Source organism: Colius striatus, chromosome 10 (genome assembly GCF_028858725.1).
Source record: "Colius striatus isolate bColStr4 chromosome 10, bColStr4.1.hap1, whole genome shotgun sequence".
Taxonomy (NCBI): domain Eukaryota; kingdom Metazoa; phylum Chordata; class Aves; order Coliiformes; family Coliidae; genus Colius; species Colius striatus.
In genome coordinates this window covers 9,348,398-9,362,890 of record NC_084768.1, presented here as the reverse complement: position 1 = coordinate 9,362,890, position 14,493 = coordinate 9,348,398, and the positions used below count along the sequence as shown (strand labels likewise).

Here is a 14,493-nt window from a genome sequence, read left to right as displayed (position 1 = left end):
TCCCATAGCTGTAGACCAAGCAGAGACCTTGGTCACTATAGTGGATCTCCTGCCTTTGTTAGTAAATCATCAAGCCTGTGCCCATCCCCACGTGTTCAGAGATAAATTGACTCAGTACTTTTTGAGAGAAGACAGCAAGTGCCACTGACAGAGGTGCTGCTGCAGAGCATGCAGTCATCTGGAAGGCATTTGACACGATAGGGTCCACCTATCAGTTCATCAGTTTGTCAGTTCATTAATCAACCACAATACAAAATCACCACAGCGTGCACTGAAGGGATTAGAGAGCAGCTAAGTGACAGCTCCTGGGACAAGAATTATCCTGGGGTGGGCAGAGGTCCAGGGCAGGGCATTAGCCCTTGGAGAGAGGGGAGTTGAAGCTGCTAGCTGCCATCCCAGGAGCCAGCCAAGAAATGGCATTGCACTGCTGAAGTTCTTTTTTAATTTGGAAGTAGGAAGAAAAAGAAATCCCCACTGCAAGGCTCTGCAGGTACATAAAGACTGGGAACCACCAAAGCTGAGCAGGCCCTACAAGAGAGGGAACCAGCTTTGCCTTGTAACTTTTGCCTGTAGCAACACTATGCTTGGGCAGACATGAAGGATTCCCTGAGGATGCTGAGCCCTCTCTCAGAGGGGAAAGCAACTTCTGGAGCCCATGACCCCAGAAGGCAGCTCAGCCAGAAGGACCAATACAGATTTTGTGATACGAGAGGAGGAAGGCCACAAGAAAGCACAGAAAGGCTGCTCACCTCAGGAAGAAAGTTAAGCAACTGCAGAGAAGCTCTGCAAGGGGTCAGGGAACAAGTAAAGCTCAGGTAATGAGTTGGATAAAGCAGTCAGAGCTGCTTAAATGAGAAATACCTGCACAGAGAAGGAGCTGCCAGCTGTACAGCTCAGGCAGCAGACAGACAAGGCACTGGCAAGAAGGACCAAGAAGTCTGATGGCGTGCAGATACCTCAGTACTGCATCTTTAGTGCCGAGGCCAGGGCAAATCACCACCCCTCTCTGCATGGCCCAGGAGATGCTCCCTGCCCCAGCTTCTCCCACAACCACGACCTGAGCACGTCTGCCCACCCTGTTGGGCTTCCTGCTTCCAGCACCCATGACACTCCAGCAGCACGAGGTGCTCGGCAGCTGCCCCAGCCCTGCCACTGCCCCCGGGAAAGAGCAGAGGGAACAACCTGTGCCACGGCCACTTGCGTCTGCTGCTGCTGCTGCTGCAGGAGCTGCTGGAGGAGCTGCATTTGGTGGTGGGCAGAGAGAGGCGTTCCCAGGTCGGGCAGCTGGGCAGATGAGGGCAGCAGCATCTTGGGTGACGCTGTCAGGATGTCGTCAGCGTGGAGGCAGCCCTGCAAAACACCAATGTCCAGAGGGTGAAGCCCTCAGCCCGGAGAGCTGCCAGGCACACTGCAGCCGAACACCCAGCAGAGAAGCAAACACACACTTTGCTGAATAACTTGGAAGGAAAGGCTGCGGAAACTGGGGCTGTTCAGTCTGGAGAAGAGGAAACTGAGGGGGAATCTCATTAATCTCATTAAGTATATGGATGGTGGATGTCAGGAGGTTGGGGCGTCCCTTTTTCTATTGTATCCAGCAACAGGACAAGGGATAATGGGATGAAGCTGGAACACAAAAAGTTCCATTTAAACATAAGGAAAAACTTTTTCAGTGTGAGGTGAGGGAGCCCTGGCACAGGCTGCCCAGGGAGGGTGTGGAGGCTCCTTCTCTGGAGGTCTCCAATACCCACCTGGACATGTTCCTGTGTGACCTGATCTAGGTGAACCTGCTTCTGCAGGTGAGTTGGACTAGATGATCTCTAAAGATCCCTTCCAACCCCTACCATTCCATGATTCCATGACTCTATGAAGACAGTGGGGTTTCCAGTTCTGACAACAGCCAGCCTGAATACTTTTGTAAAAAATTCCCCAAAAGGCTGATGCCTCCCATGGCAGCTTCCACTGCATCAAAAGAAGTCTTTTTTGAGAGGGGAAAGTCGGAGGGGAAATCCCTATCAGCTCTGCCCCAGACGTTTTCTGTGTGGCCACACGTAGCTGAGCCCTGGGCCCCTGGCCAAAGTGCAGACAGCTTTGATCTGGGAGCTGGGGAAGGCAGCACAATCCCTCCTCACCCCCGGGGCCCCCAGGCTGCCCGGCAGAGGCTCGGGGCTGGGGCCAGGCCGTGCCCTGGGAGCCGAGGGCAGGGCCCCACCACGCACCTTGGCGTCGGCGTAAGCGCTCGCTTCCTTGCCCACGGCATCGAGGTCGGTCACGCCGCGGCTGAAGTCGAGGATGTCGGCTCCGGGCAGCGGCAGCTCCACGGCATCGATGTCGGTCTCCTGGGCCGAGGCGCCTGCTCTCTCCGCACCGGCAAGGCGACAGGCTGCGGGGACGGCAGCACGGCACAGCGCGGCTCACGCGGGGCAGCGACGGCTGCCGCGTGCCCACTGCCCACCCACCCGCCAGCTCCACAGGCAAGCCCGTGCTGCGCTTCCTGCTGCTGCTGCTCGGGATGGGGCTCGGGGCCAAAAACACGCCCAGCCCCAGCACAGCAGACCTGGGGAACGGCAGCCAAAATGCCTGATGTGGGACAAATGGGCCAACGAGAGCAGAAGACACACAGAAAGCTAAAGAAAGGTAATCAGAGATTAACTAGGTGGAAAACAACAAAACAAACCAGGGGACTGGAATATCTTCCTTATGAGGAAAGGCTGCAGGACCTGGGGCTGTTCAGCCTAGGACAGAGAAGACTGAGGGGGAACCTCATCAACACTTATCAGTACCTAAAGGGTGAGTGTCAGGAGGATGGGGTGAGCCTTATTTCTGTAGTGCCCAGTGACAGGACAAGGGGTAATGGACATGAGCTAGAACACAAAAAGCTCCACTGAAAGACAAGGAGATATTTCTTTGGTATTCGTGTGAGGGAGGCCTGACACAGGCTGCCCAGAGAGGGTGTGGAGTCTCCTCTGGAGGTTTCCAAACCTGCCTGGACAGGTTCCTGTGCCCCCTGATTGAGGGGAACCTGTTTTAGCAGCGGATTGGGTTGGATGAGCTCTGGAGGGCTCTTCCAACCCCCAGCTCTCTGTGATTCTGTAAAACGGATGCTCAGAAGTCCCCAGGGAACTGCATATCATGGCTGGGACATTGTGCAGAGGAAAAACAAACAATGACTGGTCTAGGACATCCCAATGATTAAGTCATCACAACAACACTGGTTGCACAGGCAAGCAGGAAACTGCAGCACAGCGTGGGCTGTTCCTGTTGGGATGAGGGGAATCTAACATGGGGAGGCAGGGCAGGGCAGGGCAGGCAGCCCACGTGCAGACAGGCAGCAGGACCTGCAGCATCCTGACTGGAGGTGTTTGACCAACCTCTTGCAAAACACCTGCTCTTCTCCAGTGCAGCCATCAGCACCAAGGCTGCATCCTTGGGCCCCACAGAGCCTGGGGTGATGGGGCTGGACCCGCAGCCGCTGTAGCCAGAAGCATCGCTGCAGCCCTGCCCACAGAGCTGAGGAAGGAGTGGGGATCCACAGGCTGCCTGCAGCCCTGGGAGCTTGATGCAAGACCCCAAGTGCAGCGTCATACATGCAGAGAATTGCAGAGAGTGAGCCTTAGCCCCAAAAGCACCTCAGGACACAGGGAAGGTCTGTGCTCAGGGCCTCCTCTGTGGAAGCAGCGAGGACACGTCTGCAGCGTGTGCAGCCAAGCAGAGAGACCTCCGGCAACCAGCCGTGTCCCTAACGCTGCTAATGGGCTCCCAGCAAGGGGCATGTCTGCGAGGATGAGGGCTAACACCTAGCGAAGGCTCCTTGCTGGGCAACATCCCAGCGTGAGCACAATGCACCACAGGCCAGATTGCTGTGCAATTCCCTTCCCTGCAGGCGGCAGCCAGATGAGAAGAGCGTGACTCTGCAGACCCCGTCTGCCAGGCTCCAGGACCCCCCGCCACCTTCACACAAAGTACCTGGGACATCCAGGTCATCCCCGTTCCTCTCACTGTCTCCATCCTCTTGGCCATCTGCATTTTGCTGGGTGTGCTGCAGGCTCAGCTTGTGGCAGACCTCAAATGCCTGCCCCACCGTCCGGACGATGCGCATGGCCTGGCTCTGCGGTGGGCAGCGAGAGGAGAGGAGAGGAGAGGAGAGGAGAGGAGAGGAGAGGAGAGGAGAGGAGAGGAGAGGAGAGGAGAGGAGAGGAGAGGAAAAACATAACCTCAGCTGGGCTGCCCCTACACAGTGACCTCCCCGGCCTGGCACAGCTCTCAGGGGTCTCTGTGTCCCACCACCTCCTCAGGCCGCACTGCAGTGGGATGACCATCCCAGCATCTGTACCTTCTTCTTGGACTTGAAGACGTTGCACCTGAAGACATTACTAGCCCCATCCCTGGCAATGTAGCTGAAGATCTTTAGGTCTTGGGAGTCGTGAGACACATAGAATATCCTGCAGGGACAGGAAGGAGGGTAAGATGGCACATATATTACCCATGGTGCCTAGGAGATGGGCAAAGCCACAGCCAGCACTTCTCAGGACACATCCTGGGGTGCTGGCAGATGCCCAACCTCTGCAGCACGTCCCTGCTAAAGCCCATCAGAAATTTTTTTGGCAGTGCTTTTTGCATCCGCTGGGAAAATGATCCTGCTGACTCAGCAGCAGCAAGCATTTTGTGAGGGCAGCACGGGGCTTTCTCTGCTCAGCTCCCAGGGACAGAGCCGGCGGCCCAGGAGCCCTCCAGGGCCCAAGGAGAGCAAACAGCACTCCTCCAAGCTTGCCTGCATGGAGAGCTGGCCTTGCTCAAGTGCCTGCCACCCCCTCCTCAGCACAGCTGGGGCTGTTCATCGCTCCCACCTGGCTTCCCTGGGACACAGAGGCCCCACGCTCTCAGCTTTTGCCAAGGAGATGGAGGAAGAGAGCTGGGGACTTTTGGAAAGCACAGCACAGGAGGGAATCTGCCCTCTGGGCTCTCCATGGTCAGTCCCCAGCATAGTGCTGGTGTGGCATGGGGTACAGGGCATCGCAGAGCCATCCAAGTCTCTGTCCCTTCCCCGAGCTCACCTGTAGATGGGATCGTGCATGACAAGCATTTTGTTCTCATCCCAGGCCCATTCTTTTTTCTGCAATGAAAGAAGCTGAAAATGAGTACGTCAGATGCTGCCCTTGAGATCAAGGACAGGGCAGAGACAGTCTAGGGACAGACCTGGGAAGCTCTTGTCAGAGTTCTGCTGCTGCTGCTTCCCTGCAACCCTTCTACACCCTGGCTGAGCCACCCTGCAGAGACACAGCTCACCCACAGCTCACTCACAGCTCACCCAGCTGACCCCAGTCCATTCCTCCCTCTCACAGCCCATCCCAGTTTCCCAGAAATTCAAGGATGTGGGTGAGGGGAGGGCTCCTGCTGCAGAGGCACTGCTGCCCCAGGGACAAGGGCTGCCTACCTTCTTCTTCTTCTTCAGGATGACCTTCACACCATCCACAGACACAATGAGATTCACTTTCTTCTTCTTGATATTCTTGGCTTTAAACTCATACTGCAGGGGAGGGAAGAAAACACCTGAATTAGCCTTCCTGCTCCAGGAAAGCCCTAGGGAGGGCTGAAGAGGCTCCAAGGGGGGTGAAAGGGTTACAGAAAGGTTTCTCTAATGCCATGTGCCTCCCTGAACACATGCCCACATCACCCTGCACATCTGTGCCAAGACAGGAGGCCTGTGCCCAGCACCTGGAGGACACCTCAAAGTAATGGACAATTTGCTCAGCCTAGGATGCTGCTGGAAACATTAACTCATAGAATGGAAGGGGTTGGAAGGGACCTTTAGAGATCATCTAGTCCAACCCCCCTGCTAAAGCAAGTCCACCTAGACCAGGTCACACAGGAACATGTCCAGGTGGGTTTGGAAACCTCCAGAAAAGGAGGCTCCCTGGGCAGCCTGGGCCAGGGCTCCCTCACCTCAACAGTAAAGGTTTCAAAGGCACCCACTGTGCCCCTCCAAAGGGATCCTCACCTCTGCAGCCCTGCCAGCTCTGCCCCGCTGGCTTGTGGCCACTGCTGAGCTCTGGTAAAGGGAAATGGCATTTCAAGTGGGTGTTTTTTTTGGGCTCAGTATAAAAATGAAGATGATTGCTGAGGACTGTGAACCTCTCCAGGGGAGATGGGATAATGCAATTACCCACTTCAATTAGCAGTCACTGGACAGGAAAAGAAAAAAACAACCAAGAGGAACTTTCAAAGATCAGTGACTAAACACAAAGCTCTGGTCCAGCCTGGGGAGAGGATGAGATTGTCCAAAATCCAGCCACTTCTGCATTTAGAGTCCTACAGACAGGGAGAGGGCTGGCAAGGGAATAGGCTACACGAGGCATTTGGGACTTTTGGGGTGTCCCATAAGTGTCCTACCAGGGGTGCAGCCACACGAGGTGCTGGTCCCACACGCAGGGTGCTGTGCACAGCCGTGGGGCACAGCCCCTGTGCCTGCCCAGTGGCAGAAAAGCTCCATATTCTGCACCCCAGTCTCCCGAGGCAGAGGAGTTTTATTTATCCTCCCATTCTTTGGCCAGCGTCTGTGCAGATGGAGTACAGGGCAGACACAAAGCCCTGCCCCCGGCCCAGCCTCAGCCTGACAGTTCCAGCACCACATGATCTATTCACTTTGGCAGCCAGAGCCAGCAGGCAGGAAAAGCTGCTGGCCCTGACCTGCCAGGGAAGGATAAAAGACCCAAAAGCTCCATTCCTCAAAGCCACTTTAAAGTGGCTGATGGGGATGGGAGATACAGATGAATCAGAAAACAGTGGTGTGGGAGAGGATGCAGCTCTGCCCTCCCCAGGGCACAGACCAGGCAAGCTGTGCAAGCCCACCCGCTCCAGGGCTGAAGCCATGGGGATGGGATGGAGAAAGCAGAGCTCAGGCTCCCACCGTGGCTACAGCCAGCCTCAAAATCCCCTGCACATACCCCACATGCTGCTTGCAGGGCTCATTCCTCGTGGAGAAGGGTCTCAGCAAAAGCACCTCATGAAGGAGCCCACTGGGGTGGGTTTCCAAAGTCTCATTTCTCATATTCCCCTTCCTCTGCCCATGCAGAGGTGAAACTGCATCCAAGAGCCCCCTCTCTGTCCCAGCACCAAGATCACAGCAGTGCATCTGGTCTGGTACCTAAGGCCAAAGAAATGTCTTGCTTTAGCCCTGAGGAGGTGACCTCCAGTCCAGCTACCTTGGAGTAATTAACCCAGTATCTTTCTGAAGCTCTGCTGGAGACTTTTCCCAGGGCCATGGTCTGAGCTGGATGCTCTCCACAGCACCCAGGGCACCTCATGGAGCTGCAGCCTGATTTATTGGTCCTAACAATCATGGATTATAAACATCAAGTTGCATTTCCAAGCTGCTGGAGCAGTGGGGGTTTATTCTGGGCCATCCCAAGCGATAATTAACGTGAGCTTGAGAGAAGACAACAACCCTGAAAACATATCTCAGGGTTAGAGAGACTATTTTTAGCCTGGGTTTTGGGTGAGCAACAGCCCCAGGACAGCAATGCAGACCAGGAGGTTTCAGAAAAGATGCTGCCCAGCCCCAGCATATATTTCAGGGACAGAATAAATGCAAAGCTCCTCAGAGAGGCTTCCACAGTCCCTGGCTGCAGGCACAGGCCTCTGCCCAGGCTCAGCCCGACCCCAGCTGAGGAGAGTGCCATGGGGAGAGCCTATTTCGCCTCTGCCACTCTGAAGCCAGTCTCCTTGAGCTGAGGCAAAACTCCAGCAGGAACCAATGAAAGCAAAGAAGTCAGATTCTCAGAAGGGCTGTCCAGCCAGATCTGTTAAGCCCTTGCACAAATCCAGGCCTTTATCCCAACATCAAGGAGAGAGCCAAGCTCCTTCGTGACCCCGAGCTGTGTGCTACTTCACGCCCTGCTGCGACCAGGGCTCCTTTAGCACAGTCACCCTAGCCCATGCAGATGCAATCTGGGATACATTTCCCATGCAATGAGGTGCATCTCTAGCCAATAAAACACTCCTGAACTCCTGCCCAGCAGGGCTCCCATGAAACGCTGCCTATAATCTAGTAATGAGTAGGCAGGAGGAGGATTCAATCAGATGGCAGCACACTAAGCCCCATAGGCCAGGAGATGCACTACTCATTCAAGGGAGGGGAGCTTCAGTCTGAGCAGTAAATAGGTGCAAGAAGGGAAGAAAAGCACGTGGGAGAGAGGGGCAGCAGACCAAAGCAAAAGGGAGTATGTAGCACTCTGCAGAGCCCAGCGGGGCCGTCAGCTCTGCTCAGGTGCTGCTGCTGCACCCCTGCGCACAGCCACAGTTTGCTCTGCCTTGTTCACAAGGTTAATTTAGCAAATCAGAGGGATTTCACCCCAAGCAGTAGCTCTGGCTAAGGTCAAAGGAAGCATTAGGTTTGTGCAGTTGCTTTGCACGGTACTTGGGGTTGGGCTGGCTGCCATGCCTGCACCTTGGCTCTCCCCAGCCTCGCAGGGTGTAGAGGGCTCTGTGCTGCCTCCTTGGAGTTCTCCGAAGCCATGGTCAATCCTTTCCATTACCAGATGCCAGTATGGGCTTTTTCTTCCTGGAGACTGACTGCTGGACATTTCAGACGGTCTCACCAATGTGCTGCATGTCAACAGGATCTGTCCTTGCTAACGTCTGCCCTGCAGGACTGTTTAACAATGATGCAATGGGAACCTCTCTCTTTATGTCCAGTCAGGACAAACTCCAGTTTTGGAGCTATTCTTGACCATAGTTCTGTCAGCCCTGGGCACAGAGATCTGCCAGGTCTGCCCACAATTGTCAACATCTCCTTCTGCTGTGAAACGGAGAGAGAAAGCTTAAAAGAGATGCAAAGCATAAGGATTTTAGCTTTCCCTGTTGCTGGGAGGAGAGAGGAGGTGATGGTATGAAGGAAATGGCACTGCAGGGACTCTGATACTGTCTGCATCCATGGGCTGACCCAGAGGAGAAGCAAATCCGAGTGTTCCCAGAGATGGCAGAACAATGCCATACAACCCTTGCTGGGAATATACCCTGCACTCTCAGGTGTGCTAAAAATCCCACCATCTCTGTTAATGACCCTCCCACCGAGCCAATACAAACCCGTTTATGCGGCAAAGCCCAAATGGGGCTTCTCAAAGTCACCAGCATGGAACCTGCTCAGCTGCCAGGAGGGGATGGGGATGCTCAGGAGGAGCTTTGCTATCCAGGAGCAATAGGAGTGCCTCTGCACTCTGGTGACAGGGAGCTGGGTGACAGCAATTCACCCTGTGCTCTCTGGGTACAGCATTCTGATTTTAAGTGACCATTTCAGGAGAAAAAACACATTTTCATGCCCTGAAGGAACTCAGTTACTGGTGGCTCCAGCTGGGAGAGTTGAATCCCAGCCTACTGTTCATTAAAGAAATGATACAGAAATAATTATCCAGCTTGGAGTCAAGGAAGGAAAGAGGATTTGTGCAACTTCCCCATGATCCCCTTTGGTTTCACACCACACAGCATTTAACTGTGTTACTTATAACCAACTAAATGATGTAATGGTCAGAGAGCTTTCTTGGCCTTCTTCAATCCAGGTAGTTTGCCCATCTTGGACACTATTCTGGATCTTTAAATAGCTCCAATAATACGACAAGTTTGGGTTAATTATATCAATTCCTAGCTACAGCAATGTGTCAATCCTAGTAGGCAGCTAAGAAATAATTCCAGGGAAAAGCACAGGAAATGGAAAGAGCAAAGAAACCAATCTGTTCCTGGACTTGCACAGCTCCACGGCCAGGCTCCAACCCAAGCTCTAAGCACTACTCAAATTTTTAAGCAAAGAGTGAAAACAGGCATTTCAGATACATACAAGTTTAAAAATAAAAGTATTCAAAAAAGCAAAGGTGGTCTTACTAACAAAAATAAGCCTTAGATCACTCATAAACTGCAACCAGCTAATTAGGGAATAAAGATTATCCCTTCTTTTTACACTGCCCCCAAAAAACATGTTCATCATCTCGATTAAACCAGAAACATGTACTTTGTCAGAGCATGAGGGCCTTACCATTGACCTCGGGTTAGTGGGAGTCTATTCTCAACATCTGCCTTTTCTGTGGAGCTCACCATTTAAATAACTTTGGGTGGGAAACAATGCCAGCTGGTGTATGCACCATTGCGCAACACATTCCTACTGGCAGAGCCTTCACATTGCCCTTTCTGGAGAAGAGAGGAACATATGTTGCTTAATAGAGAGCGCATGTAACCTTGTCAGCTTAGAGTAAAATTATGTATGAATCCAAGTGCGATGGGGATGTGTGAAAAGCATGGAAAGCAGCATCCTTAGAAACACGTTACCCGTCCCTGCCGCGCTGCCTCTACACGGCACAAGCGTAAGAAGGCTTGTAACCACGCACTTGCGTGTGAGGTTAGGCAGAGCACACACCAAAAAGGAGAGATGATGTCTTTTTAGATTCATCACCCTCCCCCCAACACCTTCACAAGCATCTGAGAAAGGTTAGCCTGAATAAAAATGCCCTCATTTTGTTCCAGCCCATCTAAACTTTGGCAGGTAGAGATCTGAGCCCACTCACTAGCACTCTCCATCAGGAAGGGAAGGTACCAAGAATGGTCAGACTGTGCTAGTAGGATGCAAACAAACAGAAAGCTTTGTGATGGAAATTCCCCTAAATGCATCTTACTGGCTGTCCCCTTCCATTCTCTGTCCCCTTCCTCCTCCTCAAGATTAAAAAAAAGAGTAAAGTTTACAAGCCTGTAGTGGGGAAAAAGCAAATTTCACGAATGGAGGAAAAGCAGCTTCCTCAAAACTCAGTGCTACTCTGTTAGTTCAGGAGGCAGGAGCAAAAATAAACCCTGCTGCAAGAAAAAGCACAGAAGAGGACATATTCTTTTTGCCAGAGAGCTATTTCTTTGTCTTTGTACAGAAAGGACATGAAACTCCAAGCAAAGTTGGATCCCACCAAGCCACCCTTGGTGAAGGGCTGGCTGGCAGGGAGCTGGGAGGTGAGCAGACTCCTTCTGCCCACCGTGATGCCCTGCAGCTCTCCCAGGGCTCCTGCACCCCACTTCATCACAGGAACAAAACCTCCAGGGCCAGGGCAGTCCCTGGCAGGGTGCTGGATGCTGATGCCCACCTCCCTCAGCACCTTCCTCGCAGCTAATAAATACCTCCTGAGTTAGATTTTAACCCAAGGTCAGCTCAGGCTGGCTGAGAGACACGGCAAACAAGGGAAGGCTTTCCCAGCACCGTGGTGGGGAGGAGCAGCACTGTTCTCTTGATGAAGAATTAACTTATTACAAGATGACAGCTGAGCTGGAGTTCAGCTGGCACAGGCTCTACAGCTCCAAGAATTAATGACTCGAGGGGCGGTGGTGGGGGGGAGAACCCACATCCCTCACCATTTCTGCTGCTGAAAACACAGGGAATGAAAGCAAATCTCAGTAATGCACAGGAGATGAGGCGTAACCTGCAGGAGGGAAGGCTGAGGAGCCTTGCTGGGCTCCTAATAGCAGTAATTGGGAGGAACAGCAAACAGTGGCACCACGCAGGGCACCAGGATTTGGCTTCACTGAACTAGGTGAGGGAACGGCACCGCTGCCAGTGCCCTCAGATGACTCACGGCTGCCCACGAGCCAGGTGGCAAAGGGAAGTTTCTTGGGCCAAAAGCTTGCCAGGTGCAGAGGTGCTGGGCACTGGGAATGGCCATGGGCATAGGGAATGTGGTGAATGTGACCTGGAAAGGACGTGCAAGCTGCGGTGCCATTGTGAATGATGAGCTACAGGTCTCAGGAACACGCAGCACAAGCCCAGACACCCTTCTGCAGGCAATGAAGAGGCACAGAGAGGGGCTTCCCAGAGGAGTTTCAGCAGGGACTGCTGACCATCCGAGCGAGGCTCAACTGTTTCAGCCAAATGAAAGAAGACAACCAGTGTCTGCAAATAACATTGTCAGAAAGAAAAGAGCTCTGGAGAGGAAAAGGAAGCTATTTAAAATACAGGTTTGGCACAGTAGCAAACATGCTGCCTGCCCAGGAGGAGTGTCACAAATCACAAGTGTGTCCCAGGTGTGGGACTGGCTGTGCACAGCCTGCCAGGCAGCAGGGCACCCCGAGAGCACGGCTGCCAGGTGGGGAGGGCAGCCAGAGCCAGGAGCCCTGCCAGCAGGGTACCCAGGCGTGCAGCATCCCTTCCCTCCGCTACTGCCTCGGAAGCAGAAAGGCAGCTGTCAGCCTGCCCAGGCCCCTCACCTCCCTCGTGCATCACCCCAGCTCTACTGGGGCAGCAGCAGATGTCAGTGAATAAAGGCATTAGGAAAGTGGGATACCTCCCAGGAGGGCGGGCAGCTTCACCCAAGGGGCAGATCTGAACAAGGCTTCAAAATACCTGACAGTCCACTGCTTCCAGGCTGCACTGTAAACCCACAGGGGACTCCAGTTTGCCAGAGAGGAGCCCACGGCAATACCTGCTCAGCCTACTAATCTGATCGGCAATAAATGGACTAAAACCCATCTTTAGAAGACTGCCTTAAACTGCCCTACCCATGCTGTGCTGCTGCCTACATTCCCTTTGCCATGGGCATGTGGTCCTGTTGCAGCTCCAGCGAGCAAATGCTATCATCCCAATTTCCATGTGCCCAAGCTCACCAGGGTTCTCACCCATGGGGTGCCAGCAGCACCTCCCTGCTCCCCCATGGGGCCAGGAGACAGAGGCAAGGACAGCAGAGAGATTTGGGGACCCTTGTGGTGCTGTCACTTTGCTTGCACTCCCCTCTCCTGCTACCAAAACTTGGGACAAAGCCAACCTCAGCACTCGCACCCACAGAGGGGATGGCTCCCATCACAGGGCATCGAGCCACAGAGACATTTGGGGACAGGATCAAGGCTCCCACTGGCTCTATCAGCAAAGCACCAGCATGGCACACCAGACACACCTCTGCCGTCCTGCCAGCTCAGCTTTGAGCTTCTCCTCGGGCTTAAATTTCCCACATCACCTTGCCTACACCCCAATGCTGGTGGGTTTGCCTTTAACCAAAGGCCACAGTCATTTGGAAGCGAGGGAGGAGCAATGAGGTATTGGAAGCTCGTTCTTAGGCTTAATGATGCTTTTTAAAACTCTTCCCCAGCGTTTGCATTCGCACATATGGGAAAAGGCAGCTCTGAGGTGCATGTGTTCATCTGAAACAAGATATGATTTTGGTTTGCAATGACAAGGTCAGTGCCTATTTTCCCATCCAACTTCAGGTTTAATTTTGGTAACCGTCTGTGACGGTCGCGAGTGCTGATGGGTATAAATGGGAATCAGCCTAAAAATACCCATCTTGTGAGAGGAGAGGAGCAGAGCTAAGGTTGTCTCTTTGAAACAATGCCTGGATCACAGTACATGCACTTATCACACGAAATATGTTTTCCAATAACATCAAATATCTCGCAATCAATTCCTTCTGCTTGGTTTGCTGTTTCCTACCAGATATCAGAGAGCTGCCTCGATCCGCTTCCTTCAGCCTCCCCTCACCGCCTCCAGGTTTCACAAGTTGAGCTGCCAAACTGGGACACGAACACAAATCCCCTTCAGTCTAAGCAGCTTCACAGGAATCTCAGAAATCAGAATGGGTAAAAATATGAATCAATACCGAGCACAGGGTTAAACGGATAAAGTTCCTCCAGGTAACAAGTTACCCTCACCTCTCCTTTTGCAAACAAGTCTTAGGAGGAGCTTCTGAAGGAACTAGGGCTGTTTAGTCTGGAGAAGGCTCAGAAGAGACCTTATTGCTCTCTACAGCTACCTGAAACGAGGTTGTGGTGAAGTGGAGGTCAGTCTCTTCTCCCAAGTAATGAGTGATAGGACATGAAGAAATGGCCTCAAGTTGTGCCAGGGGAGGTTTACATTGGAGATGAAGAAGGATATTTTCCCTGAGAGGGTTGTTAGATACTGTCCCAGGCTGCCCAGGGAGCTGGTGGAGCCCCCATTCCTGGAAATGTTTAAAAGACAAGTAGCTGAGGTGCTGAGGGCCATGGGTTAGTGATGGGCTTGGCAGTGTGAGGGGAGGGGTTGGACTCAATGATCTTAGAGGCTTTTCCAACCAAAACCATCATATGACACTTCCATTTACAAGATGCTTTCCCTCCCTTAGGGAACTCCCATTTCTCTGTCCCAGTCTCAAGGTGGTTTTGGTTTTTTAAAGCCTTTAAAATCCAAGATTCAAAAGAGATTTGTGAGACACATCAGTGTTTCTCCCTGAGCCAAGGCAGCTTGCAGCCACTCCACACCCCCTGGAAGCCTAGTGCTGTGCAGGGGGATGCAGCAGCATGGCACACACAAAGGACGCAGGAGCATCCTCACAGCAACATCCCTCAGCTCCACCCGGCAGCTCAAAGCCACCAACAGCGCCTGGGTGTTCACTTCATTAGGGCTTAACTAACAGCGAGCTTACAAGAGAGAGCTGGGGACCCCAACCCAGCACAGCCACATCATTTCTCCCACAGCTCAGGCTCCAAGCAGGAGTGACTGCCCATGGACTG

The 14,493-nt window shown here is 53.1% G+C and overlaps 1 protein-coding gene across 2 annotated transcripts in view; it reads right to left on the bottom strand.

Annotated features, from left to right (window-relative positions):
* Positions 1 to 14,493, bottom strand: part of NOS1AP (nitric oxide synthase 1 adaptor protein) — a 37,328-nt gene that overhangs the window by 2,938 nt on the left and 19,897 nt on the right. Inside the window, exons 3-8 of one of the 2 annotated variants that reach the window (XM_062003473.1) lie at positions 5,432 to 5,524; positions 5,052 to 5,125; positions 4,331 to 4,439; positions 3,964 to 4,105; positions 2,217 to 2,380; positions 1,183 to 1,350 (exon numbers count right to left, since the gene is read on the bottom strand). In XM_062003473.1, coding sequence (XP_061859457.1) covers positions 1,183 to 1,350; positions 2,217 to 2,380; positions 3,964 to 4,105; positions 4,331 to 4,439; positions 5,052 to 5,125; positions 5,432 to 5,524 — 750 coding nt within the window. The remainder of the gene's footprint in view (positions 1 to 1,182; positions 1,351 to 2,216; positions 2,381 to 3,963; positions 4,106 to 4,330; positions 4,440 to 5,051; positions 5,126 to 5,431; positions 5,525 to 14,493) is intronic. The other variant, XM_062003474.1, reaches the window with a different exon arrangement.